The sequence below is a fragment of the Corylus avellana genome, chromosome 10 (genome assembly GCF_965113065.1).
Source record: "Corylus avellana chromosome 10, dhCorAvel1.hap1.2, whole genome shotgun sequence".
In the NCBI taxonomy this organism is placed as follows: domain Eukaryota; kingdom Viridiplantae; phylum Streptophyta; class Magnoliopsida; order Fagales; family Betulaceae; genus Corylus; species Corylus avellana.
Genome location: NC_142499.1, coordinates 6,549,669 through 6,570,557, shown reverse-complemented (window position 1 = coordinate 6,570,557; position 20,889 = coordinate 6,549,669). Strand labels below are relative to the sequence as shown.

General features: G+C 34.8%; 2 protein-coding genes and 1 pseudogene across 4 annotated transcripts; 1 reads left to right on the top strand and 2 right to left on the bottom strand.

Annotated features, from left to right (window-relative positions):
- The first annotated feature begins 665 nt into the window (after nt 1–665).
- LOC132162572 (dihydroneopterin aldolase 2) lies at nt 666–4,349 on the top strand. 3 transcript variants are annotated; one of them, XM_059572825.2, is made up of 4 exons: nt 666–918; nt 1,743–1,918; nt 3,080–3,284; nt 3,972–4,349. In XM_059572825.2, exons 3-4 carry the CDS (start codon nt 3,085–3,087, stop codon nt 4,174–4,176), a joined length of 405 nt encoding a protein of 134 aa, XP_059428808.1. In that variant the 5' UTR covers nt 666–918; nt 1,743–1,918; nt 3,080–3,084; the 3' UTR covers nt 4,177–4,349. The 3 variants fall into 3 exon arrangements, with proteins under 3 accessions (XP_059428808.1, XP_059428809.1, XP_059428807.1); XM_059572826.2 differs by lacking the exon at nt 1,743–1,918 and having other exon boundaries at nt 666–808; XM_059572824.2 differs by lacking the exon at nt 1,743–1,918.
- A 943-nt stretch (nt 4,350–5,292) lies between these two features.
- LOC132174033 (F-box/kelch-repeat protein At3g06240-like) lies at nt 5,293–12,148 on the bottom strand. Its single transcript, XM_088511338.1, has 3 exons — nt 11,628–12,148; nt 6,616–6,739; nt 5,293–6,342 (listed from the first exon to the last, which is right to left on the bottom strand). The coding sequence occupies exons 1-3, from the start codon at nt 12,146–12,148 to the stop codon at nt 5,293–5,295; spliced, it is 1,695 nt and encodes a 564-aa protein (XP_088367464.1).
- A 2,462-nt stretch (nt 12,149–14,610) lies between these two features.
- Nucleotides 14,611–15,690, bottom strand: LOC132162235 (F-box/kelch-repeat protein At3g06240-like; annotated as a pseudogene).
- Between the last annotated feature and the right edge of the window lie 5,199 nt (nt 15,691–20,889).

Below are 20,889 nucleotides of genomic sequence, written 5' to 3'. Positions count from 1 at the left end.
AAAGAAATTTCATGTTCTCTATTTTACATTATATCTGATTTCTTTTCCGGTCTTCATTCTACACCAAAGGTCCAAAGCTTGCTCATTGGTGAGGGCTGCAAGACGTTATATTGGAGCATTTTTTTTTTTTTTTGTTAGAGACTGAGCGGCTATTTTAGCTACTAACTTCTCGATACAAAGATTATATATTTTAGGGTAAAGTTCACTTAACTTCTTCAAACTATCATTCCAATGACAATTTACTCTCCAAACTATCAATTATAACAATTTGCTCTTCAAACTACAAAAACAATGATAATGTACCCCCCAATGCTAGTAAAATGACGAAAATATTCCTATATAATTTTTAATAAGACAAAAATATCCTTGAAATTTGAAAAGAAAAAATTAAATTTTAGTATTTTGTTTTTATTTTAGTAAGGGTAATTTCGTTATTTTATTAAAATTAGGGTATACTGCCATTGTTTTGGTAGTTTGTGAGATAAATTATCGTAATTGATAGTTTGAGGGGTAGATTGTTATTGGGGTAATAGTTTGAGGGGGTTAAGTGGACTTTACCCTATATTTTACTATTTAATTTCTTTAAATATTATTATTATTATTATTATTATTATTATTATTGTTGTTGTTGTTTTCTTCCTCTCTCTCTCTCCACCCTCCACCCCTCTCTGTTTATTTTTTTCATCCACTTTCTCTTTTACGCACCCTCATCTTCTCCCCCTTTTCTTCTTCTTCCACGCCCCTCCCCCTAGTTTCAGTACAGCAACGAGTGAGAACACAGAGAGCGAAACCAGTAGTGGTAAAGTTGGTAAGTTTTCTAGGGAGCATAGTTCTCACTTTCTCGGTGTTGCATATTTTCCGGCGCTGGTGTGGCAGTTTTCCGGTGAAAACTTACGGTCATGGAAATACCCAGTAGTGGTAAAGTGAAATCTTACTCACATAGTTTCTTGGGTTCCTTCCTTTTGAATTGATTGAATTTCCACTGTCACATTTGATCCATATCTCAGTTACAAAGTTCAAATTTTGTTTGTTCGGATAGTAATTTTGAGTGTGCTGTTGTGAATTATTGATGGGTTTCAGTGCTTGAAAACATTTTAGCTTTGGTGAGTTCTTCATGGGTTAAGTTTTCCACGCGCGTTAGGGGTTTAGAATTCTTTACTTTATGTGGGTGTGACCGTGTGAGAAAAGCTTGGTTTGAAATGAAAAGTTCGATTATTTCATGGAAACCGTTGTTTCAGAGAAGTTTAGTTTGAAGTTCGTAGTTCATTTTGGTTTGATGTGCTTGCTGTTCGCAAACAGGATTTCGTTGTGTAGAACAAAGGTTTTGATTCATAATGTGGATTTTTCAAACAATGAGGTTAATCTCGGGTGTTTGGAGATTGTGGTTTGGTGTATTCGTAAGGTAATATGTGCTCCTTATCAGTGGGAAAATTTTGTTTGCTGTAACATGCATTGGTTTCTGGTTAGGATTTTTAAATTAGGGCAAGCTCCCATGGTCTGGGCGATTCTTACACACTCAAGTTTTTCAATTTTTCGTAAAACACCCTCTCAATACTCTGTTGTTCCATTCCTTCCCATTAGATTTATCCACGGGAATTTTGTGAAAATGGGCCCAGACCATCTCACAGCATTGGGGGTGAGATTCAGGACCCCTCGTATGGCCATTTAATTCAGTAAACCAATAAGAGCATTTCCGACACACCGAACTAACCTGTTCTTTTCCTCTCTCTTCATGTCCTTAGGGTTTCGTGGCCAAGCTGATAGATAAAGGTGCTCTCTGTATCTTTTTCCTTGGATCATCAACTCTAGGGCTCTCTCTTTACCTGAGGAATTTCTCTGTAAATCCACCAAATCAAGGCATTCTCGTGTTTGATACTAAATTCCGAAGCTTCCCTTTGCCTGGTTCAGCTATTACTTGGTAAATTTACTTCTTTGGGCAATACTGTGATCGATTTTATCTTGTCTTTTACAGCTGTAATGCTTCTTTTGGCGCCTTCTTTTTTTTTTTTTTTTTTTTTTTTTTTTTTTTCTGTTTTATATATGTGCTTTGTGGTTGATGTTAACATTTATGTCTCTTATCAACTACATGCGCCTTGTGAGACTCTTCAACCATCCCTTGAAAATAATGTTTTTTTTTTTTCTCAAGTATTATATATATCTTCTTCGGGAAAACCCTTGATCGTCTGTGGCTTACTTACTGGTTATAGAAAAAGTATGGCTAGATGGTTGAAACTTGACATGAATTTCAGTGACTTGGAAAGATTTTTTGAATCTAGAGGAAAAGAAAGTTTCCAATCTCGCTTATAAATTCTTGACTAGAATCACTGCCCCAGAAAGCTACCATATGTAAACTCCTTTTAGAAAGCTACTATTATTGGTTTAGTCTCTTGTAGCCAAAAAAAAAAACAGAGGGCCTTTCTAGAGTTGTACAGCCAGTCATTGGCACTTGGCGTGGTTGAGGGGCTTGTGTGGACCCTGCCACACCACTGTTGTTACCTTGATGCTTCTGCCTATAACTGCAAAATGCCCTTGGCACACCACTCTCTACCAATCAAATTCAAGGTCTGTAGTGGCTGCAATGGCAGTGCGCTGGAGTACGCACTGCTTTCTACCAAACAACCCTCGCCTTCCCCCTTTTTTCTTTCTTTCTCTATCTAACGTTTATTTGTTATGATTTCTCCAATCTTATTGTTGTTCAATTTAAGTTGCTGGTAAGTGTAAGGTCACATGATCTCATATAACGTAAGTTCCAGTGGTGCATATAACAAAAGAGGAGGTCACTAGCTAGTTCGAAAAGTCCCAAGGGGAGGAAAACGGTGTATTAGAAAAATTAAGTGCCATAAGAGATGTGGTTAGAAAAGTTTAAAACTGATGGATGCAATTAGAATTGGCATAACCGTTTAACCGAATTTCATCCTAATAATAGTTTACACAAATTCATTGTTCTATTGGTTAAAGGAAACATGCATTTTTCTTAAAGCACTCTATATGGTCCCCATACATATTTAGTTTGACACTTAGGGTTGTCGTGCTGCCCTTTTAAGTAAGTGTATGGCTAATAAGTTTTGACTCTTGTTAGGAGCAATGATGGAAGATGTTGCAGTAATGAGAGGAGACAAACTGATATTGAGAGGGTTGAAGTTCCATGGATATCATGGGGTGAAGCCAGAAGAAAGGAAGCTGGGTCAGAAATTCTTGGTGGACATTGATGCCTGGTTGGACCTTCGGCAGGCTGGTCATTCTGATTGTTTGTCAGATACCGTTAGCTACACTGATATTTATCGGTAAGCTTTTATTTGACTCCTTTTATAGTGACATGAAACGTGACAAGTCATACATAAGATGCATTCTTTAATTATTAGTTTCTGCTTTGATTGGCAAAAGTTCATCTAATTTCTGTGGTTCTCACTAAATGGAAATGCTTATGGAAACTGCAATAAGCCTGAGATCTTATACGATTGGCAGATATATAGCTAAACAAACCTGCATAGTGTGGTATTTTAACACCCACAATTTTTGTCAAAACAAATGCTGCCTTAATTTCTTTTATGTGCCACATCACGAAAACTCGCATTGCTGTCAGCAAGAAAACGGTTGGAAATGGGTCCTCTCCATTTAAAATGAAATGGAGAGGAGCCATTTAGTGAAAAATGTGTAAAAATTGAGACAAGATTACCCTCATCTTTTAAGAGAAGGACAATTATGTCCTACCCTTTTGCCTAAATGGTTTCTCTTTATTTCAACCTAAATGGTTCCTCTCCATTTCATTTGAAATGGAGAGGATCTGTTTCCAAAACGGTTGTGCTACACCCCAACAGCTTTCATGCGTTGGCAGCTTAATCCTTTGCTTGTTGGGTAGGATACAAATTGTAATTTATGATTAATCTTTTCATTCTGCAACCCATCGATATGTTATGTAGGCTTGGTTTGATATAAGGTTATATGTAATTGGTTGAATTGGTGAAATGCAGAATAGTTAAAGAAGTTGTAGAAGGACCTCCTCAGAATCTTCTAGAGTCGGTGGCTCAGCTTATTGCGTCAATCACTTTCACGAAGCACCCGCAGATATCTGCTATTCGTGTGAAAGTTGGAAAGCCTCATGTTGCTGTTCCTGGTTCTGTTGACTACCTGGGCGTTGAGATTCTGAGATACAGAAGTGTAGATGTACCAAACTAAGCTTATTTTTTACCCTTTCTTCCCCACTTTTTATTTTAAATGAATGCAAAGGGAGAAATGTAGGAGACATTGTAGGGGGATTGACCTCTAATTTCTTGTTCTACTGTAAACAATTTGTACGTTTCATACATTATTCATGCTACTTGAAATTAAAACGGAATGAAATTATTCTACCCAAGTACTTTCAACCAAATGAATCATTATTTTCTTTGAGACAGAATTTACATTTTAAAGAACGACCTTATGAACTTTCACCAAGAAAAAAAAAAGATTATAAAGTTTGTAGCATTTATCAAATTATGAATAAACGAATAAATATAAATGCAAAAAATTTTGCCTGTAAACTAAACATCAAATGACTATAAATTTGTATAGATGTACACTTCATTGTGTATCAAATACGTATTCATCTAAAGAATACTAGACCGTTTCTATGGATGTTCAACGAATGCACCTCTCAAAAATCTCTAAACTTTAGCCTTGTTTATTTGGCTTAGATAGGTTTTACATAGGTTTTACATGCGATGTTATAATAATGTCCATATAGCTTTTACATAGTTAAGTAAAATGATATTATAATAATGTCCATATAGCTTTTACATAGTTAAGTAAAATGTAGTAGCGCAGTTATAGTATTGATCAAGGAATAATACGCACAAATTGTAGTGCCGTAGTAATGCCCGTATAAACTTGTACGTGGAAATGTTACATGATTGTTATAATGCTCAAGTAGCATTATATATATAAATGTGATATCAATATCGTAAGCATCATATCTCAATCAATTATAGAAGTTCAGTCACCTAACAGACTAGGATTGGAGACTCAAAGAGTAGTTTCATGGCAATTACACTAAAATTCTTTACCTACTTTAAATATATATATATAGAGAGAGAGAGAGAGAGAACAAAGTAGAAGAGAGAAAAAGAGACCAATGAAAACCACTGTATTACAAGAAATATATATATTTACAGAGAAATTAAAGTGCGATAAACAAGACAAGAAAACTATTCTAACAAAAAGCAAAAATGAGGTACTAGCTAGCCATGAATCGGGTTGGCATCAACTTTATTATTTCATTAATTATAATCAGTAGACGAGTAATCCAGGCTAGAATTACAGATGTTTTGTTTTTCTTCTGTTGACAGAAACTAAGCTCTCGATGTAACTAGAAACGCTGGTAGTACAAAGTTTGGGAGCCCAATACATTGGAGGAACCCGCTTTACCGATTTGGTAATGGGGTCATACACTAACAACCTTCCGTAATCGTCCTGCTCCCATATGACAACCCCATCTTCCCAACACCTGAGCGGGAACCCCATACCTGAAAAGGGTCCAATCCTCACTACTTTGCTCCAACTTTCGTCATCTTTCATCACCCAAAAATCAATGAAATTGCCGACTAAGTCTTCAAGGCAAGTATAGTAGATTATAGCCAAAGATCCATTGAATACCCCAAGACTCTTGTAAGAAGGGTCAGGATCTGAGGGCACAAGCACCTGCCGAAACACCTCTTTGCCCATGTCAAAAGACAAGACAAACTGTTTGCCAGAAGCAGAACCCAGCCAATATGGCACTCCTTTGAGGATTACCAAACACGTACGTTGCTTGCTCTCACATGGCAAAATGGAATTGATCACTCTCCAACAACCCCTACTCGTCGAGTACACCTCAACGTCGGCACAATCACTACAATACACAATCCTCACCATCTTGTAATCATTACAATGATAACCAAATCCTACGGAGACTCTCATTATCTCTTTATTCCGGAAGGTGGGATCATCGATGAGAGGTGTGGGCAGAATCTTGTTTTCTGTAGTAGCAGGATTCCATAAGATATAAACCCACCACCCACGATATAAACAAACTAAACCATTACAAGAACCCACCATTCCTATACGCTCGCATTCTTCTTCAGGAGTTTCTATCGGGACCGCCACATCGAGCACTTTCCTCGATATCAAGGCCATGGTATGGCTTTTAACTCCTTGAGTGTTAACAAGTAGTAGGTGATTGCAGCCATGACTGGCTGAGCGGCTGAGATGGGTGGTCGTAAAATCACGACTTTTCAGTAAGGCAGACCAGGATTTGCATACCAGCCTGAATCGAACAAGGGGCTTCACCGGCAGCCTCAACAGAATGTCTCTGACCACATCTTTGGGCTAGTAAAAAGTGTTCCTGTTCCGCCGCACCTTGTTGGTCTGCATCCGGCTATAGGGTTTCGCAGACAAAGTCTGAATCTTAGTAGAATTCACATGCAATTGAGGCCAAATTTTTAAATCCACACGCAACCCTTGGACTTTAGATCCAACTGTCAATGGGCTTTTACGTTGCACGCAATTGGACTAAAGCCCATAGAGTCGTAAATTGGGCCTACCCTCAAACTTCATCTTCTCGTTGTCGGTTTAATTTTCGCCCAGCATAAGCAGCGTTACATTCTCGTTGTCGGCCAGAATCTTGGAGCAACGGATGCAAATGCAGGTAGGCTTGGCGAGCTCCTGGTGACCAAAGTGGCCTGGGCAGTCGGTAGGAAAACAGGATGAGTCCTTCCTGCGTTTCCTACAATTCCTACCTATGATTGCAGAAAATAAATTGAGATCCTTAGAGAGACCCCAAACCTCACAACATAGAAAATAAATTGAGATCGTTAGAGAGACCCCAATCCTCACAACACAAAGTATCGATTTTGCTAAACCAACTTTATTGCAAAACTCTGCTTAAATAGATGTTACATTCAACCGCCTCTCTTCGGCATTCCCCCTTCCATCCTTTCACTGTGCAAAATTTGCACAACAGACATTTTCCTCTGCACACCAAAATTAAATCAAAAGAAACCCTAACTCTCTCTCAGAAAATATAAAGAAAATGATGATCAGATTACTATTTCTTCGTTTGACTGTAATGTCGTCCTTCTCCACCTCCTCCCGTTCCGGAACTTGAATTTTCATGGCGTCCTTCCTCTTCCGATCAAAGACAGACTTCGAAAATTGTTTTGGAGGCAAAGCGTGAGAAGAGAAACAGAGAGACGGGAGAAAGAACAAGCACGCTCCAATTTTTCGAACACGAGTAATAAGAGAGTGACGTCATAAGAATATTGAATCCTGGGTTTTAATGGGTTGACGAAAATGCCTTCATCTTTGTTCTATTCACGAGAATACCATCCAGATTTGCTTGCCGACCAAGCCAACAAGCAACTCAATTTTTTTTAAAAAAATTATTTGTGTTTTTTCTTAAAGATTTTTTTTTTTTTAAAAAAAAAAATTATTAGAATATTTTTGTGTTATGGAAAAACATCTAGGGTTATTTTTGTATTTTTTCTAGTCTTAGGAGGGACATTATAAATTTTTTGGTCGTTTACAGGGACGTTATCTCAATTAAAAGTTTGAGGAGAAATTGTCAATTAAACGGTAGTTTGAGGGGGTAAGTAGACTTTTCTCTTTTTTATATTTTTACTTATAAATTTAATTTTTTTTATTTTTAGAAATGTTAGAAATTACATTTTTATCTCATTTTTATTCTCTTATTCTGATGTGCCAATTACAATCTACATTTGTTTAAAAAAATGTTTGGTTTCAATTTTACTCATTTTCTTCTTCTTCTTGTTGTTTTTTTTTTTTTTTTTTTAATTTTTTCTTATCAAATAGATCTTTCAGTTCACTTTTCATTAAATTTTTAATGGTGTTGTCATGTCATACCCAATTAAAAGATGACACATGTCCTCATTTAATAAAAAAATATAAAGAGAAATGCTACGGTTCCTCTTAGTGTGTTCTCATTATCCTATATAGATATTGCTTTCTAAAAAAAATATGAGGGACTAATGGAGTAAGTTTTTTCCTGCTTTTATAGAAAACAATATCCACGTAGGATTAGAAAAACACCATAAGAAACCATAGCATTAAAAGAGAAAACTTCACTTAACTTCATTGAACTTTCATTGCATTTGCACTCACCTCCATAAACTTCAAAAACTCTTAATTTTGTGTATCAAACTTTAAAATTTTACAATGTCAAATCTGTTAAAATTTTATGTTAAATCCTAAAAGAGGCCTGAAAATTTCCAAAATACCACTATTTAAAAAAAAAAAAAAAAAAAAGTATTTAACTAAGATAATTTTGTAAAATATAAATTTTACTGAGATATAAAGGTCATTTCACCAATTTTTCGTTTGATTTAACCCCAAACCCAAACAGGGCGTGACATTACAAATTTTTTAACGTTTGATGCACTAAATTGAAAGGTTATACAATTTTAAGGGGTGATTGCAAAAGCGATGAAAATTCAATGGATTAAATGAAATTTCACCTAAAAAAAAAAAAAAAACTGAGTTGTTTCGTAAAAGTCTATACCTCATAGGCCAAAGGAGCATTTTTTCTTATTTTGTTTTTAGATATTGATCTTTGCTTTAATCCATCATAACCATATGTATTGGAAAGAGAAATATGCTTATTTGCATTACAGTGTCCATCTTGCGTACATTTCTGCTACCATTATATATATAAAAAAAAATTAAAAATTAACGGTGGATGAAGCATGGTAACTAAAAAAAAAAAAAAGTTATGGATTTTTCCCTCTATCTCAATCAGGTTGTTACCTGGCCATTTCTCAACTCCTCATAATTACGAAATTTTCCCACTTCTGGTGCATATATGTTTTGAGAGTAGCACATAATATCCTTCATTATTGATATAGGACATGAATTTTTTCCCATGTTTATCGGATGCATTAAAACAGAAACAAATTATAAAAAGAAATGCATTTATAAGAAAATCCATAACACTCAACAAATTTCTCCTGCAACATGTAAACCCTATATCAACAAATGAATAAATTTAATCATTTAATGAATAGATAAATATTTTTTCTTACGTGTGAGCCCAAACTCTTTTTTAATAAGTGAGAGGCCCAATATGTGAAGCATTTAATTGTAATGAGAGGTAAACTGTAGAGTCAGGGTTTGAGCTCAACACTTCTGGCTTTGAACTATATTAATAAATCGTTGTAATTTTCATCCCAAAACACTGAATGTTACAGAATAAGCATTCATAATAAAGTCATATGGAGAAGTATACTACTTATTTTGAAATAACTGAGTAAATGTCATTAAATAAGTTTTTATTTTTTATTTTCCTGAGCAAAGGGCTTAAATAAATTTTCCAATGGTTCCAAGTTTCAAAGGTAGTACTAAAGATGTGGTCGTTGCTGCATTTTGAAATAATTAGAAAAGATTTACATGGACATTAGAAAAGATAAAATTACTTCTTATTTTCTTTTCTGTTTGCGTAGTATATGTTGCTAGTTAAATACACAATTTCTTTTGACAGATGAAACAAAATCAAGAAGAAAAAGCAGTATGATGTAAGACAGATTTAGGAAACCTGTATATGAGTACTAGTGGTGGGCTCAGCATTACGAGAATTTGTGAATCTGGAGCCTAGGATTTTAGATGAAAGGGCTAGTGTTTGTAGATTGAACTATAGGTTGAAAGATTGGATTTTGATAGATGAACTTTTTTTCTATGGCTGACTTAGAAAGAATCGAAAAACTAAGAAAACAACTAGCTGGAATTATATGGCTTCCAAAATGGATTAGGTCTGAATATGCTATAGTGGTGGCATGATAGTATTCCTAAGGCAATAATGACCAAACCTAGAGCCTAGCGGATGTAAAATTAAGGTCTAATCTCTGACCAGTTCTTCAATGCCTTATTTTAATCCGTGAGTAACATAAAATGTGAATATGCCACCTTATGTTACCACATGAGTTTGGATGAATGGCAGGAAATCATGTAGGGGAAACTGATTGCTCTTGATCACTCCACTCCAAGCCAAATTCAACTTCACTTCCCGCTTGCTTGCCCCTTTTTCGAAGTGGTAATTATGTAACATGTGTAAAATGTCCACTCAAATGTCTCTGTCTGTACCATCAACTTGATAAATGAATTTCAAGACCAAAAAAGCAGGACTTTTATTTAAAAAGGTTGTTCAAAAGGATCTACTAGAATTGAGGTGAATAACGGTTTCAAGATTAAAATTTGGCATGATGTGTGGTGTGAGGATTAGACCCTTACGGTAGCTTTTCTAGAGCAATTCAATATTTGTTGCTTTAAGGATGCTTCCGTGGATCATTTACAAATTTCTAGTAACTCTAATTAGTGGAACATTAATTTTATTAGAGTGACATAGGACTGGGAGGTGGATTTCTTTACTTTGCTCTTCAATCTGTTGTATTCCACCATATTGAGACCGAGACAAGCTTTGTTAGGCCTCTTCTAAGAGAGGGTTGTTTGATATCATTCTATAATATCTTATTTCCCATAATAGTATTCATTTCCCTTGGAGGAGTATTTAGAAGAATAAGGCTCCCTTGAGAGCAACTTTCTTTGCTTGGTCGACTGCTTTAGGGAAGATCTTCAATATGGATAACTCAAGGAAGCGACATATAATAATGGTAGATTGGTGTTGCATGTCCAAGAAAAGTGAAGAAACCATTGATAATTTTTTAGTTCCATTGCGAGATAGCTAGTGCTTTATGGAACACTATTTTCAATCTATTTGGCTTAGAGTGGGACATACCTCAAAGAGTAGTGGATCTCTTCACATGTTAGAGAGGGCAATTTGGTAGTCTCAAAGTGTAGCGGTATGGAAGATGAATCTGTCTTGCTTAATGTGGTGTATTTCGAGAGAGAAATTATCGAAGTTTTGAAGATCCCAAGAAAACTACAGTGATGGAATTAAAGGCCATTTTCTTCAAAACCCTTTACTATTAGATGGTTGCCTATAATTATTTTCATATTTCTAGTTTTCATAATTTTCTTGTATACTTATTGTGTACTTAGGCTACGTCTTTTTGCGTTTTAACAAAATTTCGATTACTTATAAAGAAAAAAGATCTACTATTCCATAATTCCATCAACTATTCTGCTTTTCCCAGGCGCTTGGGTTCAGATATGGACATTATAATGTTAGATGGAAATATGTTTGGGATGGTTGTTCAACTAGAAACGAGACCACTTATAGAGACTCTTGAAGTGAACAGGAAAGAACTATCTTTGTTTTCGTGATACCATGAGTTGACACCAACAAATTACCCACCACCCTATCATATTCATTTCGACCTGTAAAGCATTCCTACTTTCTGCCATTTGCTAGACCCATATGTACAACAACAGCATTACATGCCAATGCTTCAGAAATTGACTCAATTATGGGGCAAATCAACTATAAGTTGCTGTGACTCTTGAACAAACAGTCATAAGAAACATTTTAAATTATCAACTTTGGCAAGCAAACTATTGCGAACTCAATCTTAAATGAGGTACTGAAGACCACTTGTTAATGATGTAGAAACATAGTTCACCACATTTGATTATTAATAATGGCATTCTCCACAAACAATGAATGGAATTTTAAACCATGAAACAAATAGATAGTACAAGGACCATACCTGCTAGCATAATTCTGTGTAATGGCAATGGATTCCTCCAGGTTGATCACCAAATGCCACCATCCATTAGGCACAAAGATCACCTCTCCAGCCTTACAGATGCACTCAATAGGTTTCTTTTTCCAAGTTTTAGTTGTTATATAGAAGTTCATGAACCACTCAATGATTGAAACAGGACATGCCACCTCTGCACCATCCGGGCTTGGATGCACCCCTGGGGGAATTAGATCAGGAGGAAACAAGACCCACTTCTTGGACCCCTTGATCACTGCATCCCAGGCTGACGTTGAGTTAGGATCAATGTGGAACGATGAACCAGACCCAGCCAGTCCAATTATAATCCACCTATAATCTGGCCTCTCATGGCCCAAAACACTAAACAAATCCTCTTGAAAGTACAATGGAACTTCATATTCCAAACCCAACTTTGGAACTTTTTCTGCAAATTTTGGGTCAAACAAATACAATGGCCTTTCCTCCCGAGCCTGATCTGAGTACGTAAAGTAGTCCTCAAGCTTCATCTCCACCGGCCCAACCCAAAACCCATTACAAAAAAACAATCAATTTCTGACGTGGCTATAGACGATTCTTTGCCACGTCAATAATTACTGACGTGATGTGGCAAAAATGTCACGTCAATAAATATTTTTCTGACGCGGTAAAGTTGGCAGCTCAGTAATTTCTGACGTGGTATTTTAACACATTAGAAATTTCTGACGTGTAAAACTAGCACATCAGAAATTATGAGGTGTTAAATTGGCACGTCAGAAATTTTTGACGTGATAAAATCTGACGTAATAATTTACCATGTCAGAAATTTCTGATGTGTTATTTTCACATATCGAAAATTTCTGACATGGTAAAATACCACGTCAAATTTTACCACATCAGAGATTTTGGTTTAACACGTCAAAATTTTTTTGACATGTTAAAATACTAGCACGACAAAAAGTTTTTTTCCTTTTCTTTTTCCTTCCCCGAGTTCCAACACACTATGTGCACACCTTAGAATTATTATTATTATTATTATTTTTATTTATTTATTTATTTTCTCTCTCTGCTTGCTTCTATATATCTTCTTTATTCTTCTTCTCTCCTTTTTTTTTTAAAAAAAAAATAATAATAAAATAATTTTTTTTCTCTCTCTGCACGCTTCTATCTTCTTCATTCTTCTAATGTTTTTTTCCTTTTCTTTTTCCTCCCCCAAGTTCCAACACACCGTGTGCACACCTTACAATTTTTTTTTTTTTTCTCTCTCTGCACGCTTCTATCTTCTTCATTTTTTATTTTTTATTTTTTATTTTTAATTTCTACGTGTTGTTTCAGCGCGTCAGAAATTTCTGACGTTCTATTTACATACGTCAGAAATTTTCGAACATACTATTTTAACACGTGAAAAATTTTTAACGTATAAAATGTTGGTACGTCACTAAAAACAATGAGCAGAATATTCAACTTTTTCCCAATTCTTTCCCTTTATTTTTTTATTCTTTATTCTTTATTCTTCTTTCCCTTTATTCTTTTATTCAACATTTATTCTTTCCCTTTCTTTTATTTCCCCACACTCTCTCTCTCCTCTCTCAATCTCCCTGATCTTCTCTCTACACAGCCGGCCAACTCTCTTTGGAGGGAAGAAGAAAAAGAAAAAGGGAGAAGAGAAAAAGACTAGGCAGCAGAAGAAAAGCAGAAGAAGAAAAAGAAAAGGAGAAGAGAAGAAGATCGAAGAAAAAAAAAAAGGAGAAGAGAAGAAGACGAAGATTTTTTGAGTTTTTTAAGATTTGTAGGGTTTGACGTTTGGGTTTTTGATTTTTCAGATTGATTTTTTGAAAATTTTTTGGGTTTGGGTTTGGGTTTTTGGATATTAATGGAGAAAAGAAGAGAGAGATTGAGAGTGAGAAAATGGAGAAAAGAAGAGAGGGAGAGCTGGCCGGAGAGGGAGAGCCGAGAAACGGTGAAAAAGAAATTTTAAAAAAAAATTTTAATTGAAAAATTTTTGATTTGGGTTTTTGATTTTTTGAAGATTTTTTGGGTTTGAGTTTTTGAATATTAATGGAGAAAAGAAGAAAGGGAGAGCTGGAGATCAAACGAAGTTGGAGAAAAGAAGAAAGAGATTGAAAGTGAGAAAATGGAGAAAAAAAGAGAGGGAGAGTTGGCCGGAGAGGGAGAGCCGAGAAACGGTGAAAAAAATTTAAAAAAAAATTATTTTAATTGAAAAATAATTTAAATTAATAATTTTTTTAATTGAAAAAAAAATTCTAGAAAAAATTTTAAAAAAGAAAAATTATTATTTTTTTAAGAATTTTTTAAAATTTACTGATGTGTCAAAAAATGACACAACGGGAATTTTTTTTAACATGCCACTTTTTGACACGTCAAAAATTATTGACGTGTTAAAAGTGACACGTTAGAAAATTTTCGTTTCTGACACCTAAAATTTTAACGCCTAATACATGTCAAAAATGCCACGTCAGTAAAATTTACTGACGTGTCAGACCATCTAACATGTCAAAAACTGCATGTCAGGAAAAAAAATATAATTTTTGTAGTGACCTAACATTGCCACACAATTGAACCAAATAGTCTCTATCCCATTTTTCGTATGCAACCCAATTATCCATACACCCTTCCAACAACACCGGTTTATTCGGTTCCTCAAAGTTCAACATGAATTCTTTACCTACTTTATCCGTGAAGAAATATATATATATATATATATATATATATATATATATATATATATATATAGAGAGAGAGAGAGAGAGAGAGTGAGAGAGTGAAAGAAAGAACAAAGTAGAAGATAGAAAAAGAGACTGATGAAAACCACTATATTACAATAAATATATTTGCAGAGAAATTAAAGTGCGATAAACAAGACAAGAAAACTATTCTAACAAAAAGCAAAAATAAGGTACTAGCTAGCCACGAATCGGGTTGGCATCAACTTGTTTAATTGTAATTGGTAGACAAGTAATCTAGGCTAGAATTACAGATGTTTGGTGTTTCTTCTGTTGACAAAAACTAAGCTCTCCATGTAACTAGAAACGCTGGTAGTCACAAAGCTTGAGAGCTCAATCATTGGAGGAACTCGCTTTACTGATTTGGTAATGGGTTCATACACTAACAACCTTCCGTAATCGCCTTGCTCCCATATGACAACCCCATCTTCCCAACACCCGAGCGGGAACCCCATACCTGAAAAGGGTCCAATCCTCACTACTTTGCTCCAACTTTCGTCATCTTTCATCACCCAAAAATCAATGAAATTGCAGACTAAGTTTTCAGGGCAAGGATGGTAGATTATAGCCAGGGATCCATTGAATACCCCAAGACTCTTGTAAGAATAGTCAAGATCTTGGGGCACAAGCACCTGCCAAAACACCTTTTTGCCCATGTCAAAAGAAAAGACAAACTATTTGCCAGAAGCAGAACCTAGCCAATATGGCACTCCTTTGAGGATTACCGAAACACGTACGCTGCTTGCTCTCACATGGCACAATGGAATCGATCACTCTCCAACAACCCTTACTTGTCGAGTACACCTCAACGTCGGCACAATCCTCACCACCTTGTAATCATTACAATGGTAGCCAAATCCTACGGAGACTCTCATTATCTCTTTATTCTAGAAGGTGGGATCATCGATGAGAGGTGTGGGTAGAATCTTGTTTTCTGTAGTAGCAGGATTCCATAACATATCAACCCCCCACCCACGATATAAACAGACTAAACCATTACAAGAACCCACCATTCCTATACGCCCGCATTCTTTTTCTGGAGTTGCTATCAGGACCGCCACATCGAGCGCATTCCTCGATATCAAGGCCACGGTATGGCTTTTAACTCCTTGACTGTTAACAAGTAGTAGGTGACTGCAGTCATGACTAGCTGAGCGGCTGAGATGGGTGATCGTAAAATCACGATTTTTTAGTAAGGTAGACTAGGATTTGCATACCAACCTGAATTGAACAAGGGGCTTCGCCAGCAGCCTCAACAGAATGTCTCTGACCACATCTTTGGGCAAGTAAAAAGTGTTCCTGTTCCGCCGCACCCTGTTGGTCCGCATCCTCCGATAGGGTTTGGCAGACAAAATTGCTGGTTTTTTTAGAAGGAAATTAGGGTTTAAAGAGTCTCAATTTATCATGTATTTATTAATGTGTTCAACGTAGTCGGTTCTCTTTCCTTTGCAATATCGGAGACAAAGTTTCCACACAGAGCATGGAGATGGAATTCGCAGACCAATCGGCCAAAAAAGTCCAACCCAAAAATCATGACCGTAGCAATCAAACTACTAACATGGTGAGAATTCCTAATACATGACAACATCGGAAAACCTCCTCCAATTGCCAAAAGAAGAGAAACATCCTTGGCAGACAATTTGTTCTCAATTTTTTAATGCTTATGATTGTATGAGACAATACCCCTCAAAGATCAAAAACGAAATGAAAAAGTACCTCTTCTTTCACTTCATCGGAGACACCATCCAAAGCTTGAATTATCTTTTCTTCATTGCCACCCAATGCCTAAATTGTGAGCAGATAATCTCAAATCTTTTAAAAACTGAAGGGGTCCTAATCCATGGATTCATACTGTAGACGTGTGCAATTCTGAGCTATTGAGGAAACTGCGTCATTTGGTGTAGGAAGTAAGATTATGAGCTGTTGGGTTGCCACAGAGAGAGTGTTGTGGGGGTTCAAATTTGAGTAATTCTAAGTGGCCTACTTGTGTCCTACTTATGTTCTACTAAGAATGATGTGAGTATTAAAATTACCCTTTGATCAAAATTCAATAATGATCAATCACAAGCTCAATGGTAATTTTAATAGCTACATCATTTTTAGTAGAATACAAATAAGACACAAGTAGATCACCTAGAATTACTCTTTAAATTTGGGTCAAATTCCAACCCCCCCTAATATGTAGCAAGAGCATCTTTATTTATTTTAAGAAAGATTTAAAGACATTGCATCTGCCACATAGGCAGAGATTGTGGACAGATGGTTGGGGGAATGCACTAAAGCATTTCTCCATTGGAGAGTTGCATAAATAGAAGCATTTCTCCATACCATATATGATATATCAGTTGGTGTTTGGTGTGATAGAAAAGGTCATGCAACTTTTTAGAGTATTTTTTTTCTTTGTTGCTTACCACTTTTTGTAACATTGAAAAACAGATAGAGTTTCATGAGAAACTATTTTTTTTTTTTTCTCTCATGATGTTTCTCATATCTTTATATATACTTTTTAAAATTATCTTTAAATTTGTGGGTTTATGTAGATGATTTTATATGTGAACTTCGCATATTTAATAGTAATTTTAAAAAGTAGAATAATGAAAGAAGGACTATGAGAAAATGTATAGCATGTCTCAAACATGCCCGAGCAGTGGAAGGCACTAACGGTAGACTTTGAGCATTATTTTAGGTTGCTTTCACGTTGGCTATTTCGGCTAAACCATCAAATATCTCAAAGATTAACACTTTTTCTTAAGTGTGCACTCAAATTCTCTTATTATTTTATTTTAATAAGTAATGCTCAACACGTGTAATATTTAATTAAAATATGAGTGAATTGAATGATACAAGTTTTGAATTCATAACCTTTTTTTATGAATAAATTCATAACTTTTGCTTTTAAAATCACCACTTATTTTAACATTTAAAATTAATAAGAATGAGTATATATGTATATATATATATATATATAATCATTTAATCAAATATTTTAACATTTTCCATCCTTCCGTTAAGCTACAAGCATTTACATATGTAAAGAAAAAGAAAAAAAAAAAAATCATAATGAAAGTTCAAATGGGACCTTGCCTTTAGCTTAATAGTGGGGTTTCATGGCTAACAAGAGCAAGTCAATCTAATCCTTTGATAAGCTTTACTCTTATCACCTTTGAATATGATTTTTATAAAGTCATAAAGAAAAATGGGACCATCCTTCACATCTTGCAACCAAATGCATAATCATTACTATGTCAACCACTTTTCTTTCAGAAAGCTTGAAGGGTCACCTCAAGTTTTCTTTCCTTGCAAATTTAACAGTTTGGTTATAGATTGGAAATTAGTAATGCAATTGATTGGTAGTTTTGAAGCTCAAATGTCAGAAGATAAAAGCCATTAACTTCTCTAAGCTATGCTGTGCATGAGAGTATCCAAAGTTTTGATCGATGGCTAAACCTATTCCTTTGTCCAGTATTTGGATTTTATTTTATCAAGAGCACTCATAATAAATTAGTTAAAACAACTTTTTAGTACGATTGTCATGCCACTGTTCGCGTCCCTTTTGAAGATTCGAGTAGGATTAAAGGTTCGTGTCCCTTTTGAGGATTCGAGTAGGGTTAAAGGTTTTTGAGACGATCATGTCTCTGCCTATGTATTTTGTTTGTGTTTAAACTGCTTTTTTCGGTCTTTACTAAGAAGACCCGTTATTTTATGACTCATTTCTTACTTTTTTCTTGTGTTTCTCACACTATAATCTTTTTTTTTTTTTTTTTGGTTTGTTGTTAACATAATTTCTTTTGGGGGCATTTTCATATTCTGGGCAAGATTTTTAGAGAAATGATCAAAATTATTTTCTTAACCATCTCCGTATAAATTGGTGAATCTATCATTGAATTTTGTGGAACCTACATACGTCCACAAATCTAATGATAAATCCATTAGATTTGCCAAAAAAGATAAATTGAGAAAATGATGTGTAACATGCCTGGAACTTTTATATTCTCTTGGGATTACTTTACCAAGACGCCACCAAAAGCCCTAATCTGTAAGGGAAGGTTGATTTCTCCATCTCCAAGTGGACCGATTGCAAGCCTATTTTCTCAATCTCTCGTCTCATTCCTTTGAGTCTATTTGCTATCATCTCTCTATCAGATCAGATCTCAGTAAGCCATCATATCTTCATGAGATATGTTATAGTACAATAAAAAGATCAGTTTTGGCCATAAAAGTCTTATGTGGCAAGAAGCTACAGGCTCATCAGTGGGTGGGAGCCGTGGGGCTATAGCAACTACAAATGAGGCCTATAACCTCTTGTCACCTAAGACTTTTATGGGCAAAAAATAGTCTTTTTATTGCAGTATAGTATTTCTCTATCTTCATAACATCAACTGAAATATATATATATATATATATATATATATATATATATATATTCAATTAAGATTTAAATTTAATAAAAAAACTTCATTTAAATTTTTCACATTAGATTTCAAAATGTATCGAGTAGTGGCTTCATTACCACATGATGCACATATCAGAATAATATGTTCAGACAATTTTCAAATGTAAAACTACGTACAACAGTTGTAAAGGAAACGGCCATTTAAGGATCGAAATTGGAAAGATATAGAAAAATACTACACTTATTAATTTTTTTTATTTTTTATTTTTTTCTAAATATTGGTTCCCAAGATTTCATGGAATAGTGACATATTACTGGAGAACCAATGTTTAGAAGAAAAAAAATGATAAATTTAATATTTCTCGAAATATATTGAATAAAATATCACCAGGAGAATCTAAATTCCAGAGAGAAAATCGGCTTTCTCACACGTACCCATGTCTCTAACAGGAGGCCAAAAGGTTATTTCAATAGCAGGAACATCATCAAGCTGTAGCATATAGTGATTTTATTTTACTTTTGATTGAGTAGGATTGCGATTCTAGAACAAATTGAAATGGGAAGAGAGAGTAATTTGCAAACAAGGACCAAAAAGCAACAAGTCACGAGCAAATGAGATACGGAGAGTGGGTGCACATCCTTTTACTGAGAAATGAAGAAATCGGTAAAAAGCTGTCTACAAAATTGGTAATCACCTTGTGCAGCGCTTATAAAGTCTTAAAGTATTGATTAAATTATTAAATTTATCAATTTACGCTTTTAAGACAAGTAGGCAATGAAAGTGGCTGACGTACATAATCCAACCATCAGAATTAAGTGTCTATTAATATAGTTTACCACGAATCACCGCAAACCTGTTTTTAAGGTTGTTGGCCATCCATTTCTTTCCCCTTAATTGCTAATGTGACACATATCTAGTTGTTCATTTCATTGCAAGCCTTTGCATATTATGTGCTAAGATTTTCCTTTTTAATTATAAAATGTTACATAATATAACTATCTACTAACCACAATGAGTGGGTAACCATGTACAAAATTAGAGGTGATTCTTAATCATAGTGTAACCTACCAATGAAGGAAAAGTAGTACAACTATTAATTTGCATATGTCCCATTAAAGTAAACTGACTTTTTGGGAGGTGCTTTAGCCAGTTTGTACTTGCTAATTGTGCATGCAAGGGTATTTTAAGAAAGTGTCTAATCATCAAAGTTTACTCATAGTTTTGCAAACACATCTATCTTAAAATATATTTAGTGTAATTAGAAAGTCACTTAAAATACGGTACACCAACTGATGTTATTTGAGTGCAATAAATGGATGTGAAGAATAACATTACTTAAATTTATAATAATACTAATTTATCTTTTAATTAATGAATATTGTTAAGGGTATTACAGCTTTTATTGTAAACTACCGTAACAATTTAAGTGGTTGTTATTACATCAACCTTTAAAACGTGGATTGTCACATGACATTCCACGCAACACTCGTTCCTATAAAATGTAAATTACCATGTGGGTTTATAAATAAATGATGGTAAAAGCTGTAATCCCTCAAATTTTTTCTTAATTAATTTAAACTAATCAACATAAGAATGAAATTTTAATCAACGTTCCAATCAAAGCAAAATGTAATATTTGGCCACCAACTACTCTCTACTGAATTAGGGTGTGAATTACACTATTCTCAACTAAATCTACCAAAGTCCTCTAAATAGGCAACATGCTTGAAGGTTCAAATTATTTGTCACAACAACCTCTTTATTTGACACACATATAACCCAAATAAATGTAAAAACTAAAAAGCCAATAGGCCATAGGTATGTTACCCTTTGACCAATTTCAATAGGCTACTTTTCAAAATTGGCTACAAATTTATAAGAAAGAGAACATATCATATCATTCTAGTCAAATCCGTCAAAACCCCATTGTTGTATTAGTCCAAGTCAATTTGCAACCACCAACAGAAAAAAATTATGTTGTTCTAGAACACAGCAACAAAAACTTTCGGCTAATTAAATCCTAGAGTCATGGCAATAACAAAAAATGCACAAATCAGATAATCTTAATCTATGTTGGTATATATAACAATCAAAAACGATACCAACTATTCACTGATCTAAAAGTGTTGAAAT

What these genes read in the sequence shown, in the direction of transcription:
- LOC132162572 (XM_059572824.2), top strand. An exon ending in AGCTACACTGATATTTATCG is followed by an intron (nt 3,285 to 3,971) that starts GTAAGCTTTTAT and finishes GGTGAAATGCAG; the next exon opens with AATAGTTAAAGAAGTTGTAG.
- LOC132174033 (XM_088511338.1), bottom strand. Translation starts at nt 12,148, where the DNA reads ATGAAGCTTGAGGACTACTTTACGTACTCAGATCAGGCTCGGGAGGAA. An exon ending in ACACAGAATTATGCTAGCAG is followed by an intron (nt 6,740 to 11,627) that starts GTATGGTCCTTG and finishes TAGGAATTGTAG; the next exon opens with GAAACGCAGGAAGGACTCAT. An exon ending in TTCTGGCCGACAACGAGAAT is followed by an intron (nt 6,343 to 6,615) that starts GTAACGCTGCTT and finishes ACTTTTTACTAG; the next exon opens with CCCAAAGATGTGGTCAGAGA.